Source organism: Phasianus colchicus, chromosome 1, assembly GCF_987193195.1.
Source record: "Phasianus colchicus chromosome 1, bPhaCol1.hap1.1, whole genome shotgun sequence".
Taxonomy (NCBI): domain Eukaryota; kingdom Metazoa; phylum Chordata; class Aves; order Galliformes; family Phasianidae; genus Phasianus; species Phasianus colchicus.
This window is the reverse complement of record NC_143436.1, coordinates 156,521,836-156,547,273: the sequence shown is the minus strand read 5'-3', so window position 1 is coordinate 156,547,273 and position 25,438 is coordinate 156,521,836. Positions and strand designations below refer to the sequence as shown.

At 40.6% G+C, this 25,438-nt stretch overlaps 1 protein-coding gene across 3 annotated transcripts in view; it reads left to right on the top strand.

The window, feature by feature from the left end:
- The first annotated feature begins 4,827 nt into the window (after positions 1 to 4,827).
- The window catches only part of LOC149920177 (uncharacterized), a 57,801-nt gene continuing 37,190 nt past the window's right edge, over positions 4,828 to 25,438 (top strand). For all 3 annotated transcript variants that reach the window (XM_090130748.1, XM_090130755.1, XM_090130764.1), the window contains exon 1: positions 4,828 to 12,333. In XM_090130748.1, the coding sequence (XP_089986874.1) occupies positions 12,066 to 12,333 (268 nt within the window). In that variant the 5' untranslated portion in view covers positions 4,828 to 12,065. The remainder of the gene's footprint in view (positions 12,334 to 25,438) is intronic.

The window sequence follows — 25,438 nt, the reverse complement described above, 5'->3', positions numbered from 1 at the left end:
TTCCGATAACATGCATGTCATCCCTAATCATCACCTTTCAGTTGCTGTGTTGCTTTAGATGCAGCTTTGTGCCACTTTTCAAAATGTAACTGCATTGTGTATATTGCTTTGTAATGCTGACTGCTGGCTTTTGCACTTAGTCTCTCATTCATGCATGGCAGCAATACCTTGAATATGTACAGTTGCTGTCACAATCTGTTCTTTTTTTTTTCCAGTATCAGAGCTTGTTTCATAGCTGCAGGGTTTGTTCTTGCTGGTAAAAGCAGCAAAGGGAGATGAATAAAGCTATTCAACTCCTTAGCTGCTCCTTTGCTGGCAGTCTTAGAAAGTAGCTTGTCTCCCAAAGTCCAACCAATTTAAATATCTGCACTAATGTTGCATTTGATACATGGGCTACAAGGATCACTGCTGATCTCTTTTGGCACCATTAGGAAAGTTTCTTCAACGCTAGACTGTGTTGGGAACATATTTTCCTGCATTTCTCATCTGCTCTAGCTCATGCAGTTTTTTAAATACCAACTTTGACTTCAACATCAGGCACTATGTGTAATGGGAAAATGAAAGTTACTGTTCCTGTTTCACAGAATCACAGAAGCACAGAAACACTAAGGTTGGAAAAGACCTACAAGATCACCCAGTAATGGACATTTATACACTTGATCACCACTGGTATCACCAGTGGAAACCATTTATTCCTTTCAGATTTCCACAAGTTAATTATTTTTACTGTAAAATCTGTTTTCATTGTACATTTAAGTGGCTTTGATTTCCAGATTTTGTCTCCAATTATTTCTTTCTCTGAGAATTAATGTGCCACAGAGTAACTGGGTTTTGGCCTAGTGGGATGAGGGTTCACATTTATGCTACTTATACACTATAAACATGTCACCTGTCAGGGTTTTTTTTGTAATAAAGTACACAGTCCTAACTCTTATCTCCTAGCAAGGCATATTACTGGATCTCTATTGACATTTGTGACTTTTACACATCTTTTTCAAACATCACTGTTCCAGATACTCAACAGTGTACTTCTATCTGCCTGCCTACTCAGCTTACTTCGTTACTTATTTATTGTAATTACCTGTGATTTTATGAGTCAACCATTAGCCTTTACCCAGAATTTTTAGAATGTTCTGAGTTGGGAGAGACCCACAAGGATGATAAAGTCCAAATTCACAGAGGACCACCCCTACATCTGAGAGCACTGTCCAAACACTCCCGGAACTCCAGCAGCTCAGTGCCATGACCACTGCCCTAGGGACCCTGTTCAGTACCTTACACTGTCTGGTGCAGAATCTTTCCCTACCACCTAACCTAACCCACCCTGACAGATCCATGCTGTGTCCTGTCACTGTCATCAGAGTTCAGCATTGCCCCTCTGCTCCCCCATTGAGGAGCTGCAGCCGCCATGAGGCCTCCCCTCAGCTTCCTCTGATTGGGCTGAGCAAATCTCACAGAATCACAGAATGGCCAGAGTTGGAAGGGACCTCAAGGGTCATCAATCTCCAACCCCCCTGCCACATGCAGGGCCATCAACCACCAGATTTGATATTAGACCAGGTTGCCCAGGATTGCCCATGCAATCTGGCCTTGATGGTTCATCCATCATGTTAGGTAATGTACAAAATACTGGATTGCAGATACCAAGATGACAAAACCTCACATTGTGGAATTAAATCTGTAAGTAGAGGAAGATCATGCTTGACCAATCTGGTGGCCTTTTATGATGGAGCGATGGCATCGGTGGACAAGGGAAAGGTGACCAATGTCATTTACCTGGATTTGAGCAAGGCCTTTGACATGGTCCCCCACCACATCCTTATCTCCAAACTGGAGATATGTGGATTTGATGGGTGGACCATTCTATGGCTAAGAAACTGGTTGAAAGGCTGCAGACAGAGGGTGGTCATCAATGGCTCTATGTCCAGGTGGAGGCCGGTAACAAGTGGCGTCCCCCAGGGGTCCGTCTTGGGACCGGTGCTCTTTAACATCTTTATCAATGACATCAATGATGGAATCGAGTGCACCCTTAGCAAGTTTGCTGACAACACCAAGCTGAGTGGTGCAGTCGACACGGTAGAAGGAAGGGATGCCATTCAGAGGGACCTTGAGAGACTAGAAAGGTGGGCCCGGGTGAAGCTGATGAGGTTCAACGGCAAAGTGCAGAGTTTTGCACTTGGGCCGGAGGAATCCCAGGCATCCATACAGACTGGAAGGAGCGGTCCTTGAGAGCAGCCCTGCAGAGAAGGACCTGGGGGTCTTGATAGATGAAAAACTTAACATGAGCCAGCAGTGTGCCCTTGTGGCTTGGAAGGCAAATAGTATCCTGGGCTCCATCAAAAGAGGGGTGGCCAGCAGGGACAGGGAGGTGATTGTTCCCCTCTACTCTGCTCTTGTGAGGCCCCATCTCAGGTACTGTGTCCAGGTTGGAGCCCCCAGTACAAAAAAGACAGGGAGCTGTTGGAGAGGGTCCAGAGGAGATGATCACAGGGCTGGAGCACCTCCCCTATGAAGACAGGCTGATGGAGCTGGGCTTGTTCAGCCTGGAGAAAAGAAGGCTGCGAGGTGACCTCATTGCAGCCTTTCAGTACATAAAGGGAGCCTACAAACAGGAGGGGAATCAAGTCTGAAAGGGTAGATAACTGCAGGACAAGGGGAAATGGTTTTAAGTTGAGGGAGGGGAGATTGAGGTTGGATGTCAGGGGGAAATTTTTTACAGAGAGAGTGGTGAGGTACTGGAACAGGCTGCCCAGAGAGGTTGTGGATGCCCCGTCCCTGGAAGTGTTCAAGGCCAGATTGGATGGGGCCCTGTGCAGCCTGGTCTAGCATTAGGTGGGAAGGTTGGTGGCCCTGCATGTGGCAGGGGTGTTGGAGATTCATGACCCTTGAGGTCCCTTCCAACCCTGGCAATTCTGTGATTCTGTGATAAGTAAATCTGAGGCCTAAGTGTGGAAGACAAATCAAAATACTCAGAAAATAAGCTATAATACCAAAGGATAATATGGGGAATTTTCCCTCATAACTGTGTCTTGGTTAGACAAGTGCCTGTTTCCATAGAAGTTTAATACAGTTTTTTCTTCATCCAATCTTTATTTTGTTGCATACGTGTATATTAGGAGATGTTTGAACCATACACATTTGGGACTATTTTCATACCTTATTTAAGGGCTTAGGCATCATATTATATCATTAAAGAGACAAGACACTTTTAAGATACATATGTAAGATCTTATTTTCCCTTTGGAGATATATTTCTGAGTACTGGTTATGAGAGAGACTATAACAGCTAGTCTTTAAATGAAGAATCTAATGAGCTTCCTAAAGTCCTTCAGGAAAAACTCATGCCCAGCCTTAAGTATTCATATTGACTTGTTTTCTTTGTTGTATTTCTAGGAAGAAATGAGGACGTAGGCCAAGGACATTTTGTAAACATCACAGATTTGATCATGGATGAATAGAAGTTGGCAATTAAACTCACAATAACTTTTGCAAACATTCAGATACTTATCTTGATATTGCTGACTTTACTATTTCTAACTTGGCTTGCTAAGTTCACTACTGTTAGAATACATGCCTTATTAGCAAAGTTTACACTGACTGATAACACATTCACAAGAAATTCTAGCTTCATTGATTCTGGAAACAATTTTAATCAATACATATTTAAGTTTTATCCTTTGTGCTGCATCCACATTCTCTTGAAAATTAATTTATGGAAAAGATTTTACAGAATACAAGCATGAAATTAGAAAGTGCAGAATGAGCTAAGGTTGCTTCTTCATCACTTTAAATAATACTGTGGACCACCAATTATCCAATAGGAAAGAATTAATATAATCTGTATATAATGTCATAATAGATTTTAAGCAGATAACACAATGCTATACCTCAAAGAATAAATCATCCCAGTTCTTTCTGGCAACCAAAACAAATCTAGTATTAATCAAATGAAGTTTCTCATAAACCAAAATTATATGAATAGTATATGTTACTTGTTTCATTAAAATCTGATTATACTATAATGTAGAAATCTAATTTCTGTAAGTACCTCATTATTCCATATTTCATCTGCCAACTGCAAGCGTGATTTTATTGTGAGAGTAAATTAAGCCATGGCATAAAAACCAGACTGATACCCTGAACAAAGTCAAACTATGATGAAAGTTTCATTCTTAAGAAATGTACAGATGGTGTGTTAAATGATCCACAATAAATGTTCGTTTTTGTGTGTCACATGGTACCATTATAAATAAAAAGAGTTTAGGTAATATTATGAGCCTGATGTATAATTTTATACTGAAGCAATGCCAATGGCTTTATTAGATTATTTTACAAATTGATATCTAAGCAGATAAAATAAGAACAAAAATTTTTTTTGTTATTGTATACTCAAAACTTGCCATGGAGCTGAAAATATGTTTTGGGTTTTTCTAAACTTTAAATAATATTTACTCTTAATCATAAGATTTACGTACTTTTACCTAAATACTTAGACTTACTGTAACCTGTAGACAGACCTCACTTCACCAGATCAAAGATTTGACAGGAATTTCAAAGAAAAGGGGATTAAAATTATTGTACAGCTAGAGTACAATGTTATTTCATGTTTTCCATGATAGCATTTATTTTTAACAACCAAAATCTATAATGTTCCTTTAAAATGGAAGAATTACTAATGCTCAATAATCATGGAACGATCATGGAATCATAGAACATCCTGAGTTGGAGGGGACCCATAATGATCAAGTCCAATTCCTGACTCTATACAGGACCACCCAAAATTCAAAATATGTATCAGAAAGCATTGTCCATATGTTTCATGTACTCTGACAAGCCTGATGCCATAACCAGTTCCTGGGGTGGGAACCTACTCCAGTGCTGGGCAAAGTCACAGAATCACAGGGTTTGGAAGGGACCTCTGGAGATCATCAAGTCCAGCTTCCTGCTAAAGCAGGTTCCCTATAGCAGGTTACATAAGAAAGCATCCACATGCTTTGGGCTTTGAATATCTCCAGAAAAGCAACATCTCTGGGTGACCTTTCTAATACTCTGTCACCCTCAAAGTAAAAAAGCTTTTCCTCATGTCCATACTGAATTTTGTGTGCTCCAGCTTGTTCCCATTGCCCCTTGTTCTGTCACTGAGCACCACAGAAAAGAGCTTGTCCCCACCCACTTGACTCCCACCCTTTAGATGTTTAAAAACATTGATAAGATCCCCCCTCAGTCTTCTCCAGGCTGAACAGTCCCAGGTCTCTCAGTCTTTCCTCACAAGGGAGATGCTTCAGGCCTCTCATCATCTTTGTGACCTTCCACTGGACTCTGTCTAGAAGTCCCTATCTTTCCTGAGCTGAGGAGCCCAGAACTGGACACATAATTCACGATGTGGCCTCATCAATGGAGAGTAGATAGGGAAGATTATCTGGTTATCCGGAGAGGTCCCAGAGGATTGGAGGCTTGCTGATGTGACTCCATCTACAAGACAGGCCAGAAGGAGGATCTGGGGAACTACAGGCCTGTCAGCTTGACCTCGGTACCAGGGAAAGTTATGGAGCAAATCATCTTGGGTGAGATCACACGATATGTGTGTGGCGTCCACAGGATCAGGCCCAGCCAGCACAGGTTCATGAAAGGTATGTCGTGCTTGACCAACCTCATCTTCTACAACCGGGTGACCAGTCTGATAGACAAGGGAAAGGCTGTTGATGTAGTCTACCTACACTTCAGCAAAGCCTTTGACACGGTCTCTCACAGTATTCTCCTGGGGTAATTAGCTGCCTGTGGCCTGGACAGGTATACCCTTCTTTGGGTAAGAAACTGACTAGAGAGCTGTGTCCAAAGGGTAGCGGTTAATGGAGTTAAGTCCAGCTGGCGTTCTGGTACAAGCGGTGTACCCCAGGGGTCAGTACTGGAGCCCATCTTGTTTAGCATCTTTATTGATGATCTGGATGAAGGCATTGAGTGTACCCTCAGTAAGTTTGCAGATGACACCAAGTTGGGAGGTAGTATTGATCTGCCTGAGAGTAGGGAGGCCCTGCCTAGGGATCTAGATAAGCTGGATTGCTGGGCTGAGGTGAATGGGATGAGGTTCAACAAGGCCAAGCACCGGGTCCTGCACTTTGGCCACAACAACCCCATGCAGAGCTATAGGCTTGGGGCTGAGTGGCTGGATGGCTGTGAAGAGGAAAGGGACCTGAGGGTGTTGGTTGATGCTTGGCAGAACATGAGCCGACAGTGTGCCCAGGTGGCCAAGAGGGCCAATGGCATCCTGGCCTGCATTAGAAATAGTGTGGCCAGCAGGAGCAGGGAGGTAATCATTCCCCTGTGCTGAGCACTGGTGAGGCTACACCTCGAGTACTGTGTTCAGTTTTGGGCCCCTCACTACAAGAAAGACATTGAGGCCCTGGAATGTATCCAGAGAAGGGCAATGAAACTGGTGAGGGGTCTGGAGCACAAGTCTTATGAGGAGCAGATGAGAGCTGGGATTGTTGAGTCTGGAGAGGGGGAGGCTCAGGGGAGACCTCATTGCACTCTACAACTTCCTGAAGGGAGGTTGTGATGAGCAGGGGTTTGGCCTCTTCTCCCAGGCAACAAACAGGACCCAAGGAAATGGCCACAAGTTGTACCAGAGGAGGTTTAGATTAGACATAAGGAGAAACTTTTTCTCTCAGAGAGTGATCAGGCACTGGAATGGCCTGCCCAGGGAGGTGGTGGCGTTGTTATCCCTGGAAGTGTTCAAGAGGCGTCTGGATGAGGAGCTATAAGATATGGTTTAGTGGCTTGTGGTAGCAATGCTAGTGGGAGGACAGTTGGACTGGATGATCTTACAGGTTGTTTCCAAACTTATGATTCTATAATTCTATGATTCTGTAAGATCATTTCCTTTGACCTGTTGGCCAAGATCTTTTTAATGCACCCCAGGATATCTTTTGCCTTCTTGGCCACAAAAGCACACTGCTGGCTCATGGTCAACCTGTTGTCCATCAGGACCCCCAGGTCCTTCTCCACAGTGCTCCTTTCCAGCCTCTAACCCTTACTGACGCATGCAGTTATTCCTTTCCATGTGTAGGACTCTACACTTGCTCTTGTTAAACCTTGTAAGATTCCTTTCTGCCCAACTCTCCAGTCTGCCTAGGTCTCACTGAATGGCAACGCAGCCTTTTGTGTCAGCCAATCCTACCAACTTTATCAATAAATTTGCTGAAGGTGGACTCTATACCTCCATCCAGGTCATTGATAAAGATACTGAATAAGATCAGACACAGTACTGACCCCTGGGGAACACTGCTAGTTACAAGCCTCCAACTAGACTCACTGCTGAACAGAATTCTCTGAGCTCTACACGTCAGCCAGTTCTCAGACCATCTCACTGTCCCTTCATCTATCTCACACTTCCTAAAATAGCCTACAAGGATTGCCTTGATCATAGAATCATAGAATCACTCAGGTTGGAAAAGACCTTAAAGATCATCAAATACAACCACAACCTAACTGCACTAGCCTAACTGTATCAACACTCCGCTAAATCATGTCCCTGAGCACCACATCCAAATGGTTTTTAATCACATCCAGGGATGGTGACTCAACCACCTCCCCACCCTGCCACAGGCAGGGCCACAGACCTCCCCACTTAATACCAGGCTGCCCAGAGCCCCATCCAGCCTGACCTTGACACCAAGGTTCGCTGCTTCGGACCTGTCCCTGCCAGAATGGCAGCAACTGACTGTGAGGTGTTGGGGAAGGTTGTGGAACGGATAATCTTGGGAGCCATCATGGACCAGTTAAAGGTCAACCAGGGGATCAGGCCCAGTCAGCATGGGTTCACAAATGGTAGATCCCGTTTGACAAACCTGATTTCATTCCATGACCAGGTGATATGTTTAGTGGATGAAGGTATGGCTGTCAATGTGGTCTACATGGATTTCAATAAAGACTATGACTCTGTTCCCCACAACATTCTTGTGGAGAAGCTGGCTGCCCATGGTCTGGATTGGCATACGCTCCACTGGGTGAAATACTGGCTGGATGGCCGGACCCAAAGAGTTGTGGTCAATGGAGTTAAATCCAGTCCAGTTACGAGTGGTGTCCCACAGGGCTTGGCACTGGGGCCGCTTCTATTTAACATCTTTATTAATGATCTTGATGAGGGGATGGAGTGCACCCTCAGTAAATTTGCAGATGATACCAAGTTGGGTGGGAGCGTTGATCTGCCTGAGGGGAGAAAGGCAGTATAGAGGGACATGGATAGACTGGATCAATGGGCCAAGGTTAACTGTAGGAGTTTCAATACGGCCAAGTGTCAGGTCCTGCATTTTGGTCACAAAACCCCAGGCGACCCTACAGGTTTGGGAAGGAGTGGCTGGAAAGCTGCCTGCTGGAAAGGGACCTTGGTGTACTGATGGACAGTCGGCTGAATATGAGCCAGCAGTGTGCCCAGGTGGCCAAGAAGGCCAATGATATCCTCGCTTGTATGAGGAATGGCATGGTGAGCAGGACTAGGGAAGTTATCCTGCCCCTGTACTCAGCACTGGTAAGGCCTTACCTCAAGTACTGTGTTCAGTTTTGGGCAGCTCAGTACAGAAAGGACATTGAGGTGCTGGAGCACGTCCAAAGAAGGGCAACAAGGCTTGTGAAGGGCTTGGAGAATATGCCCTACGAGGAGCAACTGAAGGAACTGAGGCTGTTTGGTCTGGGGAAAAGGAGGCTGAGGGGAGACCTTATTGCTCTCTTCCAGTATCTGAAAGGTGCTGACAGTGAGATCAGGACTGGTCTCTTCTCACTGGTGAAAGGACAAAGGGAAATGACCTCAAGTTGAGCCAGGGTAAGATTAGGTTGTATATCAGGAAACACTTCTTTACAGAAAGGGTTGTGAAGCACTGGAATAGGCTCCCCAGGGAAGTGGTTGACTCACCATCCCTGGATGTGTTTAAAAGCCATTTGGATGTGGTGCTCAGGGACATGATTTAGCAGAGGGTTGTTAGGGTAGTATGGTTAGGTCATGGTTAGACTCATTGATCCTTAAGGTCTTTTCCAACATGTGCGATGCTATGATTCTATTATTATGAGAAGTAGTGTCAAAAGCCTTGTTGAAGTGAAGGTGCACAACATCCACTGCTTTCCCCTCATCTACCCAGCTGTTATAGAGAATCATAGAAAGTTACCAGATTGATCAAGCGTAATTTCCTCTTGTTGAAACCATGCTGACTACTCCTGATAACCTTTTCTTCCATTTTGCTTGTAAATGCATCCAGAATAATTTGTTCTATTACCTTCCCATGGACAGAGGTGAGCCTGACAAACCAGTTATTTCCTGGGTCCCCCTTGCCCTTTTTGACAACTGGAATGACATTGCTTTCCCCTAGTCCTCAGGCACCTCTTCTGTTTTCCATGACCTTTCAAAGATGATAGAGAGAAGCCTGGGAATGATTTCTGCCAGCTCCCTCAGCACTTATGGATGCCTCCCTGTGGGGCCCATGGATTTTTGTGCATTGAATTTGCCTGGAAAATCTCTGACAAGATCCTCTTCAACCAATCACAGAATGGCCAGGGTTGGAAGGGACCTCAATGGTCATCAATCTCCAACACCGCTGCCACATGCAGGGATATCAACCTCCACATTCAATACTAGACCAGGCTGCACAGGGCCCCATCCAATCTGGCCTTGAACACTTCCAGGGACGGGGCATCCACAATCTCTCTGGGCAGCCTATTCCAGCACTTCACTACTCTCTCTGTAAAGAATTTCCCCCTGACATCCAACCTCAATCTCCCCTCCCTCAACTTAAAACCATTTCCCCTTGTCCTGCAGTTATCTACCCTTTCAAAGACTTGATTCCCCTCCTGTTTGTAGGCTCCCTTTATGTACTGAAAGGCTGCAATGAGGTCACCCCGCAGCCTTCTTTTCTTCAGGCTGAACAAGCCCAGCTCCTTCAGCCTGTCTTTGTAGGGGAGGTGCTCCAGCCCTGTGATCATCTCCTCTGGACCCTCTCCAACAGCTCCCTGTCTTTTTTGTACTGGGGGCTCCAACCTGGACACAGTACCTGAGATGGGGCCTCACAAGAGCAGAGTAGAGGGGGACAATCACCTCCCTGTCCCTGCTGGCCACCCCTCTTTTGATGGAGGCCAGGTTACCATTTGTGTTTCGAGCTGCAAGAGCACATTGCTGGCTCATGTTAAGTTTTTCATCTATCAAGACCCCCAGGTCCTTCTCTGAACAAGCTGGGCTCCCTCAGTCTGTCACAGAATCACAGAATCACCAAGGTTGGAAAAGACCTACAAGATCATCCAGTCCAACCATCCACCTATCACCAATAGTTCTCACTAAACCATATCCCTCAACACAAAATCCAAATGTTCCTTGAACACCTCCAGGGTCGGTGACTCTGGGTCGGGCAGCCCATTCCAGTGCCTGAGTAGTCTTTCAGAGAAGTAGTATTTCCTAATGTCCAGCCTAAATCTCCCCTGGTGCAGCTTGAAGCCATTCCCTCTAGTTCTATGATGGAGAGCGGCTCGGTAACCACCTCAGTCAGCTCCTACAGAACCCTGGGATGCACGCCATCTGACCCCATAGACTTGTACACATTCAGTCTCATGAGGCATTCTCGGACTTGCTCTGCCCTTACAGTGTGGGGGGGATTTACCACCCCAGTCTCCACCTAGAGGTTTAAGGATGCAGGGCTCAAGGACGTGCAAAATACTGGAATTCTGGCCGCCTGAGTAGACTGACGCAAAGAACTCATTCAGTACCTCAGCCTTCTCTTCGTCCATCTTTCTTGATAGTCCTGAGGCTTTTCTCAGTGACTTCGTCACTGCCAGCCTGAACTATCAATAAGTGGTAATAATCAGAAGGGCAAATCAGTCCAGGAAGTTTCCTAGAAATGTCCCTGACCCGTGCTCCAGGGAGGCAGCACACCTCCCTATGGGTAGGGTCAGGCTGACATATAGGGCCTTCCTTTCCTCTCAGCAGGAGTCGCCTACAACAACCGCCTTTCTGTCCTTCCAGGTGGAGGCAGTCTTGAGGTGTGGGGTTGACCACTTCACTCAAGGCAACCTCACGGCTGGACCTCCCTCCATACCCTCACTCACCTCTCCCTCGAGTTCTATGGCCTCAAACCTATTGCGCAGAGGCACCTGGGGAGCCGATGATGGTCAGGATGGGGGATGCCCACTTCGCCGAGCCGGTACCCATTTCTACTCCTCCTCCTTTCTCAAATTGTTGCTGGGGGGAAGAGAGGACAGGGGGCAGCACCATCTGACTGCTGGTTCCCTTCTCCCACCTGTTTGTAAGGTAGCAGGGGGTGACGTGCTCCATGTGGAACCTCAGCTGAGTGCCAAGGTCTCAGAGCCTATAGGGACTGGCACCACCAATCAATCTCCCCCTCACGGTTCTTTATGGTCCTCAGCCTCTTCACCTCCTCCCTCAGGTCGACCACAGGACTGAGTAAGTCATTTAGTTAGTCAGATCTTATACAAGTGCCGCCTTCCTCGCCCGGCCAGGCCAGGCTCTGGCGCTCATCACAGCCAGTGACCTGCATACTAGCATCTCGTGTTGGGGCCTCAGTCTGAGTCTGCATGCTTTTCTTAGCATCAGCTATCCTTTTAAGCATGCACAGGACCTCAGTCTGGGTCTCCACACTCGTTTTGACTGCAGTCTTCTTTCTGTGTAAGCAGGGGAATCACTGTCTGGGTCTCCACAATTTTTGTAGCCTTCCACCGGGGTGCAGCCATTGCTAACCAGCAGGCACACTAACACCAGTAATGGGGTGTGACTGACCGCTGGCTCTGCTTTTGCCCCGTTGCCGGGTCGTTAACAGGAGCCCGCGCACTTATCACTCACTTGACAGTGATAACAATCCTCCTTGTTGTGTAGTCCCGTGTATGGGTGGCTTACAGTTTCTCCTCGTTAAAACAGCCCAGGGATTCTCACACACCGGCTCCTCCTCGGCCTCCCCGAGGCTTTTTCTAGGCGAGGGAAGTGGACGCAGAGCCGTTGCCCTGGTAACGCCCCTGCCGCGTTAGCCGTTCTCGCGAGAGCTGCCTGGCTGCTCTGTTGTCTCGGGGATCCCTGAATGAGGGAGCCGACCGAAAGCCCCCTGTACCTCGCGGTCAATCGCTGCGCTTCTGGCTGGAGCAGCTCCGAAGCAGCGAACCTTGGTGATCAGGGGCTTCTTGCTTGTTTGCGCCCGTTTAAATCTCCCGCCGTTGCCCTAGCAACGCCCCCGCCGTCTCAGCCGCTCTCGCGAGAATTGCCCGGCCGCAAGCTGCCCGACCGCTCTGTTGTCTCGGGGATCCCTGAAAGAGGGAACCGACCGAAACCCCCTGCACTTCGTACCAAAAGTAAGTCCTTCTTTCCTGACTCTCGCACTTATCTCCAGGATCTGGGGGTATCCAAGCGACAGTCTTATCAGTGAAGACTGAAGCAAAGAAAGCATTCTGTAACTCTGCCTCCACAGTGTCTTATGTTACAGGGGCAGACATATCATTAAGCAGTGGACCCACATTTTTCCTAATCTTCCCTTTACTACTGACATACTTGAAGAAATCCTTCTTGTTGTCCTCAACCTCTCTCACCTGATTAAATTCAAGAGGACCTTATCCTTCCTTGTCACATCCCTGCACACCTTGACAGTGGTCCTATGTTCCTGCCAAGGGCCAGACTTCTTATCCACATTGTATAGAATTTCTTCTTCCGTTTGTGTTTTTCAATTGGCTCGTTGCTCATCTATGTGGCTCTCTTGCCAACTTTGCGTGATTTCATACTCTTAGGGGTTTGCCAATGTTGAGCTTGGACGAAGTACTTGAATGTCAACCGTCTTGGGACCACTCTAATTTTTCCTACCTCCCATGAGGTAGTAGTGATACCGTTTCATGGCATAATTTCTGCAGTTCTGTGCCTCTGCAAAGTTCTGCACCTCATTTGATTCGTAAGAGTGTCACTTTTAGGAAGGTAAATATTTTCACCTATGGATGATTAGCTCAGATTGCACATTGTAATCATTGTAATCAGTCTTCAGCTCTTTTTTTTTTTTTTTTTTTTCATATTCTGTCAAGACTGACCATTTCAAAGAACTAGTCATCTATAAAGAAGCAGAATTACTCACATGCACTGTTGAAGCATATCTTTCTCTCATATGTACATTTGATGCAGCCAGGAGTTATATTTGAAGGACAAAACTCTCTGGCTATTAAATATTTTTACTTATGCATTACACTCTGTCATACCATTAGACAAATTATATTGCAACACTGATTGCTTGGACCAATAACCAAAAAACATCTGCTACAATAAATGTATTCTCATGTCAAATAATAAGTGCTTTACTTTAAAACACTGCATGGATTTTGCGAATCCAAAGAAACAAATATGAAAATGACATTTTCAATATATTACTTTCAAAACTAACTCATTTTGTTTTCATTGTTTCCATAGAAAGTGTGAGCTTCTTGCCAAATTGGAGGACCTTTAAAACAATAGTAGAACTGTTTGATCTTCTAAGACACCTAAAATGTTAATCAAGAATAAACCTCTAGTAAAATGTAGACAATAGGAAGGGAGTCGAGAGAATAAAGGAGATTAAGATCGTCAGCTGACATCATGGATACTGCTTCATGTACATGTCTTAAAAGGAAATTGACTCCAGCTGAGGTTCTGTCTTAATTTTGTTGTGAAATATAGAGTGATAAGTGAGGATGGACATACATTATCAAAGCTTTGCTTGTAAAAAATTTAAAAGCACCAGAAGAGTCATTGGTTATAATTTTCTTGCTCTGATAGTCTATCTTCTCAGAATGTCTGATTGTTATACACTCAGGGAATTGTCCTAGCTGCTTTTGATTAATTTTATGAATCTTTATGCTCATATCTAACTGGTTAAATCAAAATCTCCAGCTCATACTATGAAATTTCAAACCTATAAAATGCTTCAGGCAGTAATATCAAAAATTCAATTCAGTAAAATATATTAAAATACAAATACTGCAGCTATCCTTGGTCTTTTTTTACCTGGACTAAAATTCTAAAGTGAAAAAAAAGCTTTCTGGTACTGAATTTAGTCAGCGTATATATTCAGCATATATAACAACATTTATATATATTTTTTCAGATTTGCACAATATTAATATCAAATATGAGGATAACATATACACATTCTTTCTATATATTGAATAGGTTGCCTATTTTAGTGTAGATATTCATATTCTTCTGTCATCTGTGTCAATATCTTCTTTAGCTGTATCAATATATTTCTAGTGCTTCTGCTATTGCTTCATTCTCTGTTACCCAAACCTGTATTTTTTTAGTTTCTTTCTAAGTGTTTGTAATATTTTTTGCTTCTCCTCTTGTGTAAATGTTTTGGTAAGATCTGTGAAAGGAACAAAGTTTTAAGGTGGCTAGACTGCAAAATCTGGAAATATAATTTAATCATTTTTACCACCAGAACTATCTCTTACCTAATATCATCTCATGACCTTATAAACCTACATATTATAGAAAGTGTTAGCACTGGAGTCTTCACTGGAAGAAAAAAAAAAAAAAAAAAAAAGGACTGCATAACAGCAATGGCTTAGTGTTATAAGTTGTCTAGGTTGGATTGATCTTGAAGGACATCTAAGACAGGAGGAACAAAATTGCAGTTTGCACACTATCCACCTGAGCAGAATAGGGGTCTAATTTTCTAATGATAGAGATGGATTACAAGGAGAGCAAGCAAAAGGTGCAGAAAGGGATTTACAGTGGCATCATTTATTATTATTATTTGTAGATTTTTTTTTTCTTTCATTACAGACTGCCTAGATTTAGTTACTGACTGTTTTCTGTCAACTAAATACATTGTTAAAAGCAGTAAATGTGAAGAGAGTAGAATGTTACAGGTTCACAGTCACAGTCTGATCTTCAGTGTCTTGTATGTGTGCCTGCAGCTTTGCATTTTGTAAGTTAAACAACACAGTGCTCGCAACATCATGTTTCCTGCTAACATAAAATAGACATTCTTCCAAGGACTTGCACCTTTTGCAACAAGCATTTTCTATGGTGCTGTCTCCAGGTGTGGTTGAAACACAGGCTAGTTAATCTCGTATCTCAGGTCTGACCTTCTGAATCCACATTCCCTGCAAACAAGACAGCCCATGCCCGCCCTCCCTAGTGCCCTCCAAGTCACACACTTTGCCCCACTCACAAGATAGCCAGCAAAGCTGTTATTACCTTTTATTTGTCTGCCCAGCCCAGAGTGACTTTTACTGTGGAAAATGCTGGTTCTTGCATCCTGCTGCTTCTCATGACGTTGCAAAGCCAGAGTTAGTGTATGAGTAGCTATAAATATTTGTTGTATCCAATAAATGTGGTTACAAAAATAAATAGGATATAAATACCTGAATTATCTAACCACATCAGTGGTAGAAACGCTAAGGGATGGAACATGGTGTTGCAGCAGAGTATGCTGTCCTTGCTGCCAGGGCCAGGCACACTCTGCACCCATGGTAGGGCTCCTAATATGCTCTTTTTGATGCTCTGGGTACTTCCATGTGGTGTAAACAGCAAAGCCAAGATGAAGAACAGCTACTTCTATAGCATGTTATTATTGTTATATGACTTATACAAATACGTTGGAGAAATGGCCTCAAGTTGCACCTGGGGAGGTTTAGTTTGGATATCAGGAAAAACTTCTTTACAGAAAGGGTTGTGAAGCACTGGAATAGGCTCCCCAGGGAGGTGGTTGAGTCACCATCCCTGAATGTGTTTAAAAGCCATTTGGATGTGGTGCTCAGGAACATGATTTAGCGAGGGTTGTTAGGGCAGTATGATTAAGTCATGGTTGTATTTGATGATCTTTAAGGTCTTTTCCAACCTGAACAATTCTATGATTCTATGTTATATATTAATCTACAACATTTGTATAAGTTATAGTCCAAAATAACTCATTTATAAACTTCAGAGAACATAAAATCTCCAACCTTCCCATTCTTAAAAAGCAGTGGATTTAGGTGTTGAGGGAAAATCTCAAAAAAAATTGGCTACCTGGGTGTGGTGTATTATTATTATTTTTTTTTTTTGCTTTTGTTTTGTTTTATTGTGACAAGCTACAAATCTTCTTTATTTAATTTCAATTTAGTCTATCTTATGATGGGATAAAATAACTTCTAGATAATAGAAAAATGATGGCATTAATACCTGTATCCCTCTGCAGTGTAAGAAAATTAACTTGAAACTAGTCAGCCAGATCTTCAGCTACTGTAAAATCTCCCTGTAAAATACTGAAGATTTACGTTTATGCACTCAAGAGAGATTTTTTTTATAAGAAACCTTTTAGGATGGCATGGCTCTGCTGCACTCGTGCTCTGTCATACAATTTGCAATATCCGAATGGTGTGTCCTAACCAATGGACTTTACTGTACTGAACCACTGCTGCTTCACTAGTGAATGCTGAGCTCTCATAAAGTTTGTTTAAATATTTATCTCATGACTTACACTTTGCTCTAGGTCACTAACTATAGTTTAAATCCTGCTGTGGTCTTTCCTTTCTTCCCATGAGAAAGTCCTTGCTTGAGTTGATTGATTGCATATTTTACTTTACTGGAAGTAATTCATTCTTATGAATGTCAAGGAACTAATTTCTTCAATTATTTCTTCATCCATGTCATTCTTTTAGTGTGTAGCCATCACTAATCACAATAAAATCTCTTAACACTACTTATTATTAACACCGTGTGGTGAACTTGATTGTCTCTACATTTGAATGAAAATTACATTGGATACAATTAGACTGACAATTTTTTGCTTTCTATTAAACATCATTTTTGATAGTTTCTTCCTTTTTTATTAGTTTGTTTTTTTCCTAGGTTTTACATGGTAAGTGTGCAATGAGTTATACAATTCCTACCAATTTAAACTAGATTATTTAAAATATATTTCTCAGTTTTCTTCTCAGTTTAAACCAAGTGTATTCGTCCTTCAGTTACACAGAATGATCATATTTTTTCTTCATTCAAAATTTTCCTTTTGGGGAAATTAACTCTTTGGTTATGTTTTTGTAACTGCATACAAACTCCTTTCTGAAGTGATTTAGGAAAAGCTGGAAAAATAGCATGGTAAGCTGTAGGCAATCCAAGAGGCTCCTGGATTGCATTAGGGACAAATTCTTGAGCCAAGCAATAGACAGCTGCACAAGGAAGGATGCAGTGTTAGACCTATTGCTCACCAGCTCAAGTGAACTGATTGATGATATTAGGATTGGAGACTGCCTGGTGGAGTGGTGGAGTTCCCATTCCTGAGGGATATCAGACAAGAGTACTCTACTGAGAATTGGGACTATATTATCTGTTTCTCTCAATTTCTGCAAAAATTATGGTTCTGTCATTCTTTGCTGAGCTCTTTTGGAGCTTTGCAGGAATAACAGATGGGAAGCTTTTCAACTTCTGTCTCCTGCTTGCCCTGTTTCATTGGATCTGGATTGGGTTATTTAATGTCAAATTCATCAAAGAACTCTTATGAAATGTAGGTTTTTCTAATGACCTGATAACTATTGTTTCCAGACTTCTGTATCCTTTGCATGTATCAAGGACTTTTCACAAAAAGGAGCCAGTATCTTACTGTATATTTTTATGTTGTTTTCATGCATATCTTCTGGCAGTCTTATTCTAAGAGAGTCTCGTATGTATGTGGGAAGTAATAAATTATCAGTCAACTGTTTCATAGTAATGTCTTGAAACTGAAACCAACTTTCCAGCTGTTATCAGAACTAGCCAGGTTTTTTATTACAAATAGCATTCATTTTATACCTGCTTCTTTCCTTGTTTACTTAATATATCTCAAGTAACACTGTATTTTAAGGACGTCTTCATTATATGTAATTTCTCAACCAAGAGTTTCTGAAAAGACATTTTAGACAGTCATTTGTTTCTTCTTTCTCCAATATCCCTTGCACGTAAGTAGTTTCTAGTCCTCTAATACGTTCAACTGCTTGAGCTGATGACTGAATTTTTAAACTAGACTATACAGTAAAGCCTTTCTGATGTGACTTTCGAAGCGAATAATCACAACCTACTAAAGCTAATGAAACTTTGTGAATCTGCAAATAGATGTGTCAGGTAGATAGGTACATGAATGTCTGCTCTGTGATACCAGAAAGTGGAAATAGTCAGTTTAATATCTTTTATTAACAATTTCATCTAACATTATTATTCACATCCCTATGCTGAAAACAAAAAGGATTTATCTTAAATGTTATGTGAATTACAGTCCTTTCTGACAAAAACATTTTTTTAATATCTTTTCTATATCTTTCTTTATACACTGTTTGTAGTCTTGAGAAAATCACTGCCAGTATCTGCAGAGCTTTGTGTTGAGACTCAAAGATCTAGCTGTTGTTGTTGATTCTATGACTTTCTGAAACATCTTCTACCTCAGGATTGTCTTCTTCTTCTCTTTGAGCAACCAGGTCTCTTTGAGCAATGTGGTCTAGAGGGAGGTGTCCCTGGCTATATCAGGGGGTTGGAACTAGATGATCTTCCAACCCAAACCATTCTGTGATTCTATGATTCTCCTCTCCACCCATTCTTGTTCTTCACATCTCATCCAATCATACGTCTTATACAATTTTCCTGCAACCAGAGTTAGGTATCCCTCTGTAGCAAAGATACAGACACAAACCTTGATATAATAAATATTTCCCTTGATTTTCTCATCTTCTGCCAATGCCTAGTGAAGGGCAAAACTTCTAGAATACTTGCAGATTACAGGAACTATCCTCTGAATAAAAATGTATTTTTATTTAGAGTGAGGGTTATACTCCAGACCAGCCCAGAAAAAAAAAACAAAACAAACAAACAAACAAAAAAAAAACAAAAACCAAGAAATACTAAAGGTTCATTTGTACTGAAAATATACATATTCGATACATAAGGCTGATATTTGAAAATGTTTGGTTTTCTTCAGAAACAGCAGATGACCAAGATTTGGTCCTCAGTGGGCTAGGCATTGTACTTTTGTCACTGATTTAAGAGGAAGCAAGGTGAAGTCATCAGCCTAGGTAATCTTGGAAAAGATAAGAGAAAACCTTCTCAAGATTGTTTTTGTAAGATTTGAACAAAAATACTGATAAATAGGAGAGAATTTGTGTATTTGTACATTTTTCCAGAAGAAGTTGGACTGCAACTTATAATTATCCATCACTGACATGTATTTCAATTACCAAAAGTTAGTTATACATGAAGAAACAATGAAGAAGAGACAATAAAAACTAATTGTTCTCTTTTCCAAGGAAACACTAATGGCAACATTATTGGCTTTGCATTTACTTTTAGTTCCTTCTTGAATTCCTGGTGATAAATAATTTAATCCTATAAAGCTATCATTAGAGTTACTGACACCATAAATCATTGCTTTTACAATGGACATCTAAGCAAGCAGTTTTTACTCTCTCAGTATTTCGAATTAATTGAATAAAAGCATTTCCCTAGAGAGTTACAGTAGAATTGGGTTTGGCCTTTGTAAACAAAAACAGATATTGTCATAAAAAAATGTACTTCCAGCTGCTTTATAGAAATTACCACACACATGAATCTCAGAGGATTTCTCTTAAAATGTGAACTTGTGGCTTTAATAGCAGAGAAAGAACAAGACAAACAGAATCAGGGCCATGGTACTTTTCTTTTCCCAGGCATCAGAAAGAAAGCCTTTGGCAGGAGAGCAATAGAAAGAGATATTGGTGACTAGCAAAGCAAAGATGTATGCTGCTTTATTACCTGTACAAGAGCTTCTCAACAATCCAAAGAATTAAAGAAGGGAACTGTATTAAGGTATGCATATTTAAAATAGAAACTTACAGTTGTAAAAATAGAAGTTGCTAAATTCACTATATGCAGGGCCAGAATTTCACACCTAGAACTCTTTAATTATAAAAGCAAACAGTTAAGTTTGCTACACATTCAGAGCTGTATCTAAACATGAGCCAATTATTCCTTATTACTCCTGAGAGGTAAGTGGGAGTTGAATTTTTACTTAAATCTCAGTTTAAAGGGGAAAAATCTGAGGTAGACAGGGAAAAACTCTTTTGCCAAAATGCACTTATTTTTCTGGACTAGTATACCATTTATGTGGAAGATAGCACCTATTCAGAACTATGAAAGAAGGAAGCAACTGGATTCCAGGTGTTCAGGACTGGAATTGTTTTCCACAGCTGGAATGGCAACAGCTTTTAATAGACTCCCTGTTCTTCACTGGTGCTGAAGGCAACTCTGTGCCACTGACTTCAAATGGATCACTCCAAAGGTTGCAAAATAGCTCAGTATCCTAGAATATCTTCAGACTTAAACATAATAGAATGCCATTTTCCTCCTCTATATATCTTTCCTTCCTGTGAGAACATGCAAGTAAAACCTCCTGCTGAAAGCAAGCAACAATGCAGCTGGAAAAGACATTTCTCAGGAAAAAGTGGTCAGAAGATAATAGCCCCAGAATACTAGGTGTCTCCATTAGAGAATTTCTCCTGCACTGAGCATATCCATGAGTGATCTCCTATGCTTCCTTTATTTATTGTGAACTGATATCTTAACATAGAAGTCCTCTCTGCAAAGTCACACTCTATGCACAATATTTTTAGTTTAAAATTGTATAACCTTGTCAGGATTGTAATCAATATTCAATATCTAGTCAAGATTCTTCAGGTGGCTTATTCTAAATACATCCACCATTTGAAGCCGAGTCAAAACTCTCCTTAACTTTTGGTCACATTTACAAAGAGTTAGAACTCTCTTCAGAAAAGGAAATTAATTACAATATTTACATTACTGATATTTTGGAAATTCCTTAAGTCAGGTAAATTCCTTAACTCTTCCAGCTTTTATTTGTATAGAAGAAACTTATCAAAAATATAAATAGTATTGGATTTCCTAATAATTTTGGCAAACTTTCAGGTTTTGTATTGGGAAAAAAGCAATTCTATGAAAATTTAGGCTTGTAAGCCTCCTCATAGGGACAGACTCTGGCAGCAGAGTGGTGCATCATGAAGTACCCTTTGACTCCAGGAAAAATCTAAATGGGAAATTTGGCAAGAAAGTGTATTTTATACTTCCTAAGGCCCCCCCCCCCTTTTTTTTTTTTCCTGTCAAAAATACTGAATTATTCACACTATGCTAATGAAGTTCATTTGAGTCATCTGAGCAGTCTCCTCAGTTTATTAATAAATTATTTAATGAAAGAGTGAATTTGATCAAGTTGTTTCTGAATTAAACTGGCTAGCAATGTAAGGATAATCAGATAGGAAATAAAAATGAATTACAAGACAGGGAACAGTAATGGAATTGTGGTGGGAAATGAGAGCCTGAAAGTACTCCAGCCTGAAAGGCTTTTGGGATATTCGGCTGATAAAACTTGGAGGAAGCAAGTGTGCTCATGTCAAGATGCAAAAAGTTGTTCAAGGCGGGGAGCCAAAATATGACAGACACAGGGCATTCTGACAGTAACTTCATTAATGCTCTCAGGCCTAAATCTCCCAGAGAATCTACAGACAAATTTTGCAGGGGGCATTGATCCACAACAAAAATAGAAGCAGCCTAATTTAAACTGATATTCTACAAATACATTCATTCTTTTCCCATTTTGAAGTAGATACTTTTTCCTATTTATTACAATACTGAAGAAGATTGCATCAGTCTTCCATTTGTCCAGCCCTCCTCTATCTCTATAATTCCATCCAACTCACATTTTTAAACAAGATTATGAAGTACAACTTCTTTCGCTTCAGCTCATAATTTTTCCATCATTCAATCAACACAGATTTTTACAATATAGCAGATAATGTTGCACCTTTTTCCTAAATATTCAAATGAAGGTGTACTTCCAAGAAATTTCGTAGGTGTACCTAAGGACATATCTGTCTGAAAGACTGAGTTGCTTGACAGATAATACTAGCATAGAAGCAAAACAGCAAAGCTCCTTGGTTTAAGAGTGGTGTTCTCACAATAGGAAGTTCTGGTACATCAATTCAGGAATCTTTTATATGCTCCCTCTATTACTTATTCCATAATAACTTGAATTGGATAACCTTCCAAAATTTGATTTTATTTTGTCCTGAATTTGGGATTAGTAGTGAAAGTAGGAACAGAAAACAGAATACAGAGATCCACATTAACTTAGATCAGTGTTTTTGAGTCAGGGATGAAATCTCAGAAGCAACTGCTACATTCTCTGCAAAGGAGTCTTTTTTTTTTCTGTTCCTCACTTTAGCAAGCTAACACTTACAGCTGAGTTTCACTGTGCCTGCAGAACTTGACCATGGAGAGATGTTATGATCTCTTCAAAAGGTATGAACTTGCAGAAATTTTAATTATGTGCCTAAAGATGACTATGTTGGAAAAAATGCACTGTTCTCTGGGGAAGCAGTATAAGAAGTCTTGAAAAAATAGTACTGAATTTGCCTGTGAGTAAGAAAGGCATCAGTCATTCTGCCAACATTTTCTTCTGAATCAAATAGAAGTACAAGAAAATAGTCTGTGTTCAGAGAAATCCTGAGTATGTGTCAGACGCAGAGAAGGGAGTCCATGTCTTTTATATATGTTGAGAAGACACCTCTGACATATTAGAAAGTGATGCACTGATCCCACAGGTTCTTCAAAATGAGTCATGCCCTTTGTTCATGAGCTAAAGAATAGATATCAAGTACTCAAGCAGACAGAAGAAAAATTACTACTAAGACAGCCTGCTAGAAGTTTCTAAGACTGAAACATAGTTTGGCTAATATTTTCTTGACATTTCTATGATAATGATGAGAATTAAGTTATTCTTATTTTGACTCTAACATACAGGCAGATGAAGGGACCTAATGTACATAAGATGATATGTAATTTTTGGCAATATTTTTAATGCATTATCCCAAGGTATTGATTCTGAAGTGTGATATAGTATGAAGATGGTGTTCAGTCCACTTTTTGTTTGTAAATTTACTTAAATATATCCAAGATTATTGATGGCTTTTGATGTTCTTGTATTTCTGCAAAAAGCTTTCAATCACCAATGTAAATTACACTAATAAGTAATTCTGTTATTATTTCAACATTCTGTACTGTAGATCTTGTTGACTGAATATTAAGATTTAGGTATTAAGATTTAGGTAACAAGGAACACAACAACTTGTGGTAATTTAGGCTCTTTTTATATAGCTTCTGTGTTAAAATAATTGCCTAATCGTGTTGTTCAAACTTGTTTTAAATTTAATGAACAGAGCAACATCAATTGATTATTTTAATACTTGGCAAGTAATCTTGACTTTTGACTGACAGCTTTCATTTCTCTTATTTTGCTCTTCAGTGTGGACTGCTGCTAGCATTTCCTGCTACCTGTACATCACTGTTTATGGTGTGGGATGGGATTTGAACCATTTATCACTTTACAGCTGTTTTACAATGAGGCATAAAAAATCTCTTTGACAGAGCAAAAGGAAAATTCTGTAAGTGTAGATAGTTGTGCCAAGTAGAAAACAATAAGTGTAGCAGAACCACAGTCCTCAAGCACAGCAATGCTCTTTATCACTTAAGCAAGGAGAGTAACTTGAGAAAAAGGAAAAGTACCATGTGGTGATTCTTTATTGTCACATTGTACAGTGCCTCAATTCACAGGCTCCAAAGATATGACTTACAGAATTTTGAAAATATCAGATGTTTCCTCTCCAACAGCTCTCTAATCTTATCCAACCAAAGCCCTAAGAACTGCTGGCAACCTTGATTGCAGATCTTCAAGATTTAGCATTTTGTTCAACACACAGTGGCAGGTATCATACTCAGGTATACTGGTTCTCAAATTTGACCACTTTAATTGTTCAGATACATGAGAAGGAGCCTCTACCACGAGTTCAGAAAAAGTCATGAATTTATGTCTGTAATATGCTATACCTCTCTGTTGCTCCTGATTCTCCAGATCCACAATCAATTATTAAAATATAATTTTATTATATGCAGATACAACCTTCAAACCTTTACCAAGTGTTAAAATATATATATCATACATGGAGAATTTTAAAGGTTCCTGAATATTTTATATGAGGTTTTACAGAAAACAAACTTTTTCCGCAATAAATATGCTAAAAGTATGTATAGCTAATATTAATCTAACTAAAATATATTTAAATAAAATGCTTATTTTTCTATTTTTCTTTCCCTACTAATCTAGTAGACACATCTCTAGAATCACTCCTGTTAAGGGTTATTACATTATTTGTAGTAATTCACATTAAAAATGTATTACATCCTCAGGTCTCTTCATTATGATGTATTTTATACAATCTAGGTTACCATTAGGATCACAGTATGAAAAGCACTTTTAAAGTAGCATTTGTCTGTGGAATTCATAGACTGAAATATGTATATGAATTATGCTTATTTGATCAAAGCAAATTGTAAAATATTTCGAACATGACTATTTAAAATCTGTGAAGGCAAAAGCACATGGTTTCTTCTGGATTTGGATTTTTCTTTGTGAAACTATATACAATATCATTCACATGTACATTTGAAATGAATGAGAGATGAGAGACTGTTCAACCTTCTCTGCCTTCCCTCTAGCACAGCCAATGTCCCATCTGTTCCCCAGGCCAAAGTGCTTACATTTAATCATGGTGGACAGTTGCGTCCTTGTTGGCATACCACCTACTTGGCACTTATGGAATGAGATGATAAAAACTAGGCAGTAATGCTGCACAGAGGGAAGCTGTAATAGCTTTTATCCATTCAATATGAAGAGAAGAGAGAACTGTAAAATGTCCTTCACAGCATCTTAAGCAAAAGCTTTTCTCTTCAATAAGCTTCTTTCAGAATTTTTTTCTAAATTGAGTTCTGTCTGTGGTAACTACAGAACTTGCTGAAGTAACGAAACCCAAATCAGCTTACTAAAACTTAAAATAAAAATAAAATAAAAATAAAAATCTATGTTATCTTTCCTCACTAGTCTCAAAAGCTTTCATTTTTATTTTTATTTATTTGTTTATTTAATTTGGCTTCTTTTTCTATTATTATTTGAATTGAAAATTTGATGTTAAACAAAATCTCAAATGTATTGGAAGAAGTAGTAATTTCAGAAGGTGTTTACATGAAAGTAAAATGTATCAAGGTAATTTAAACCAGATGGTACACAAGACAGACAGCAAGTTTTAGACAAAAGGTATGACAGAGAAGGACTTTGCCAAGGTCACACAGGATATCAACTGCAGAGCTGGAGCTAGAACCTTTCTCTCCTGATACATAGTCTAGTCATGTATTTCTTGCTAGTAAAATTTGCAAGTAAGATACTGTATGCAAAAAAAAAAAAAAAAAAATAAAAAAAAAAATCTGTTTATGTATGGTATTTCCATAGTGAGCAGGGGCAAATAAAAGATCAATTATTTAAGGGCTTGCTTAATAAGGAGAGTGTGTTTCAGTAATTACTGAGGCCAACTAGTAGGTTGAGGGTCTTATAAA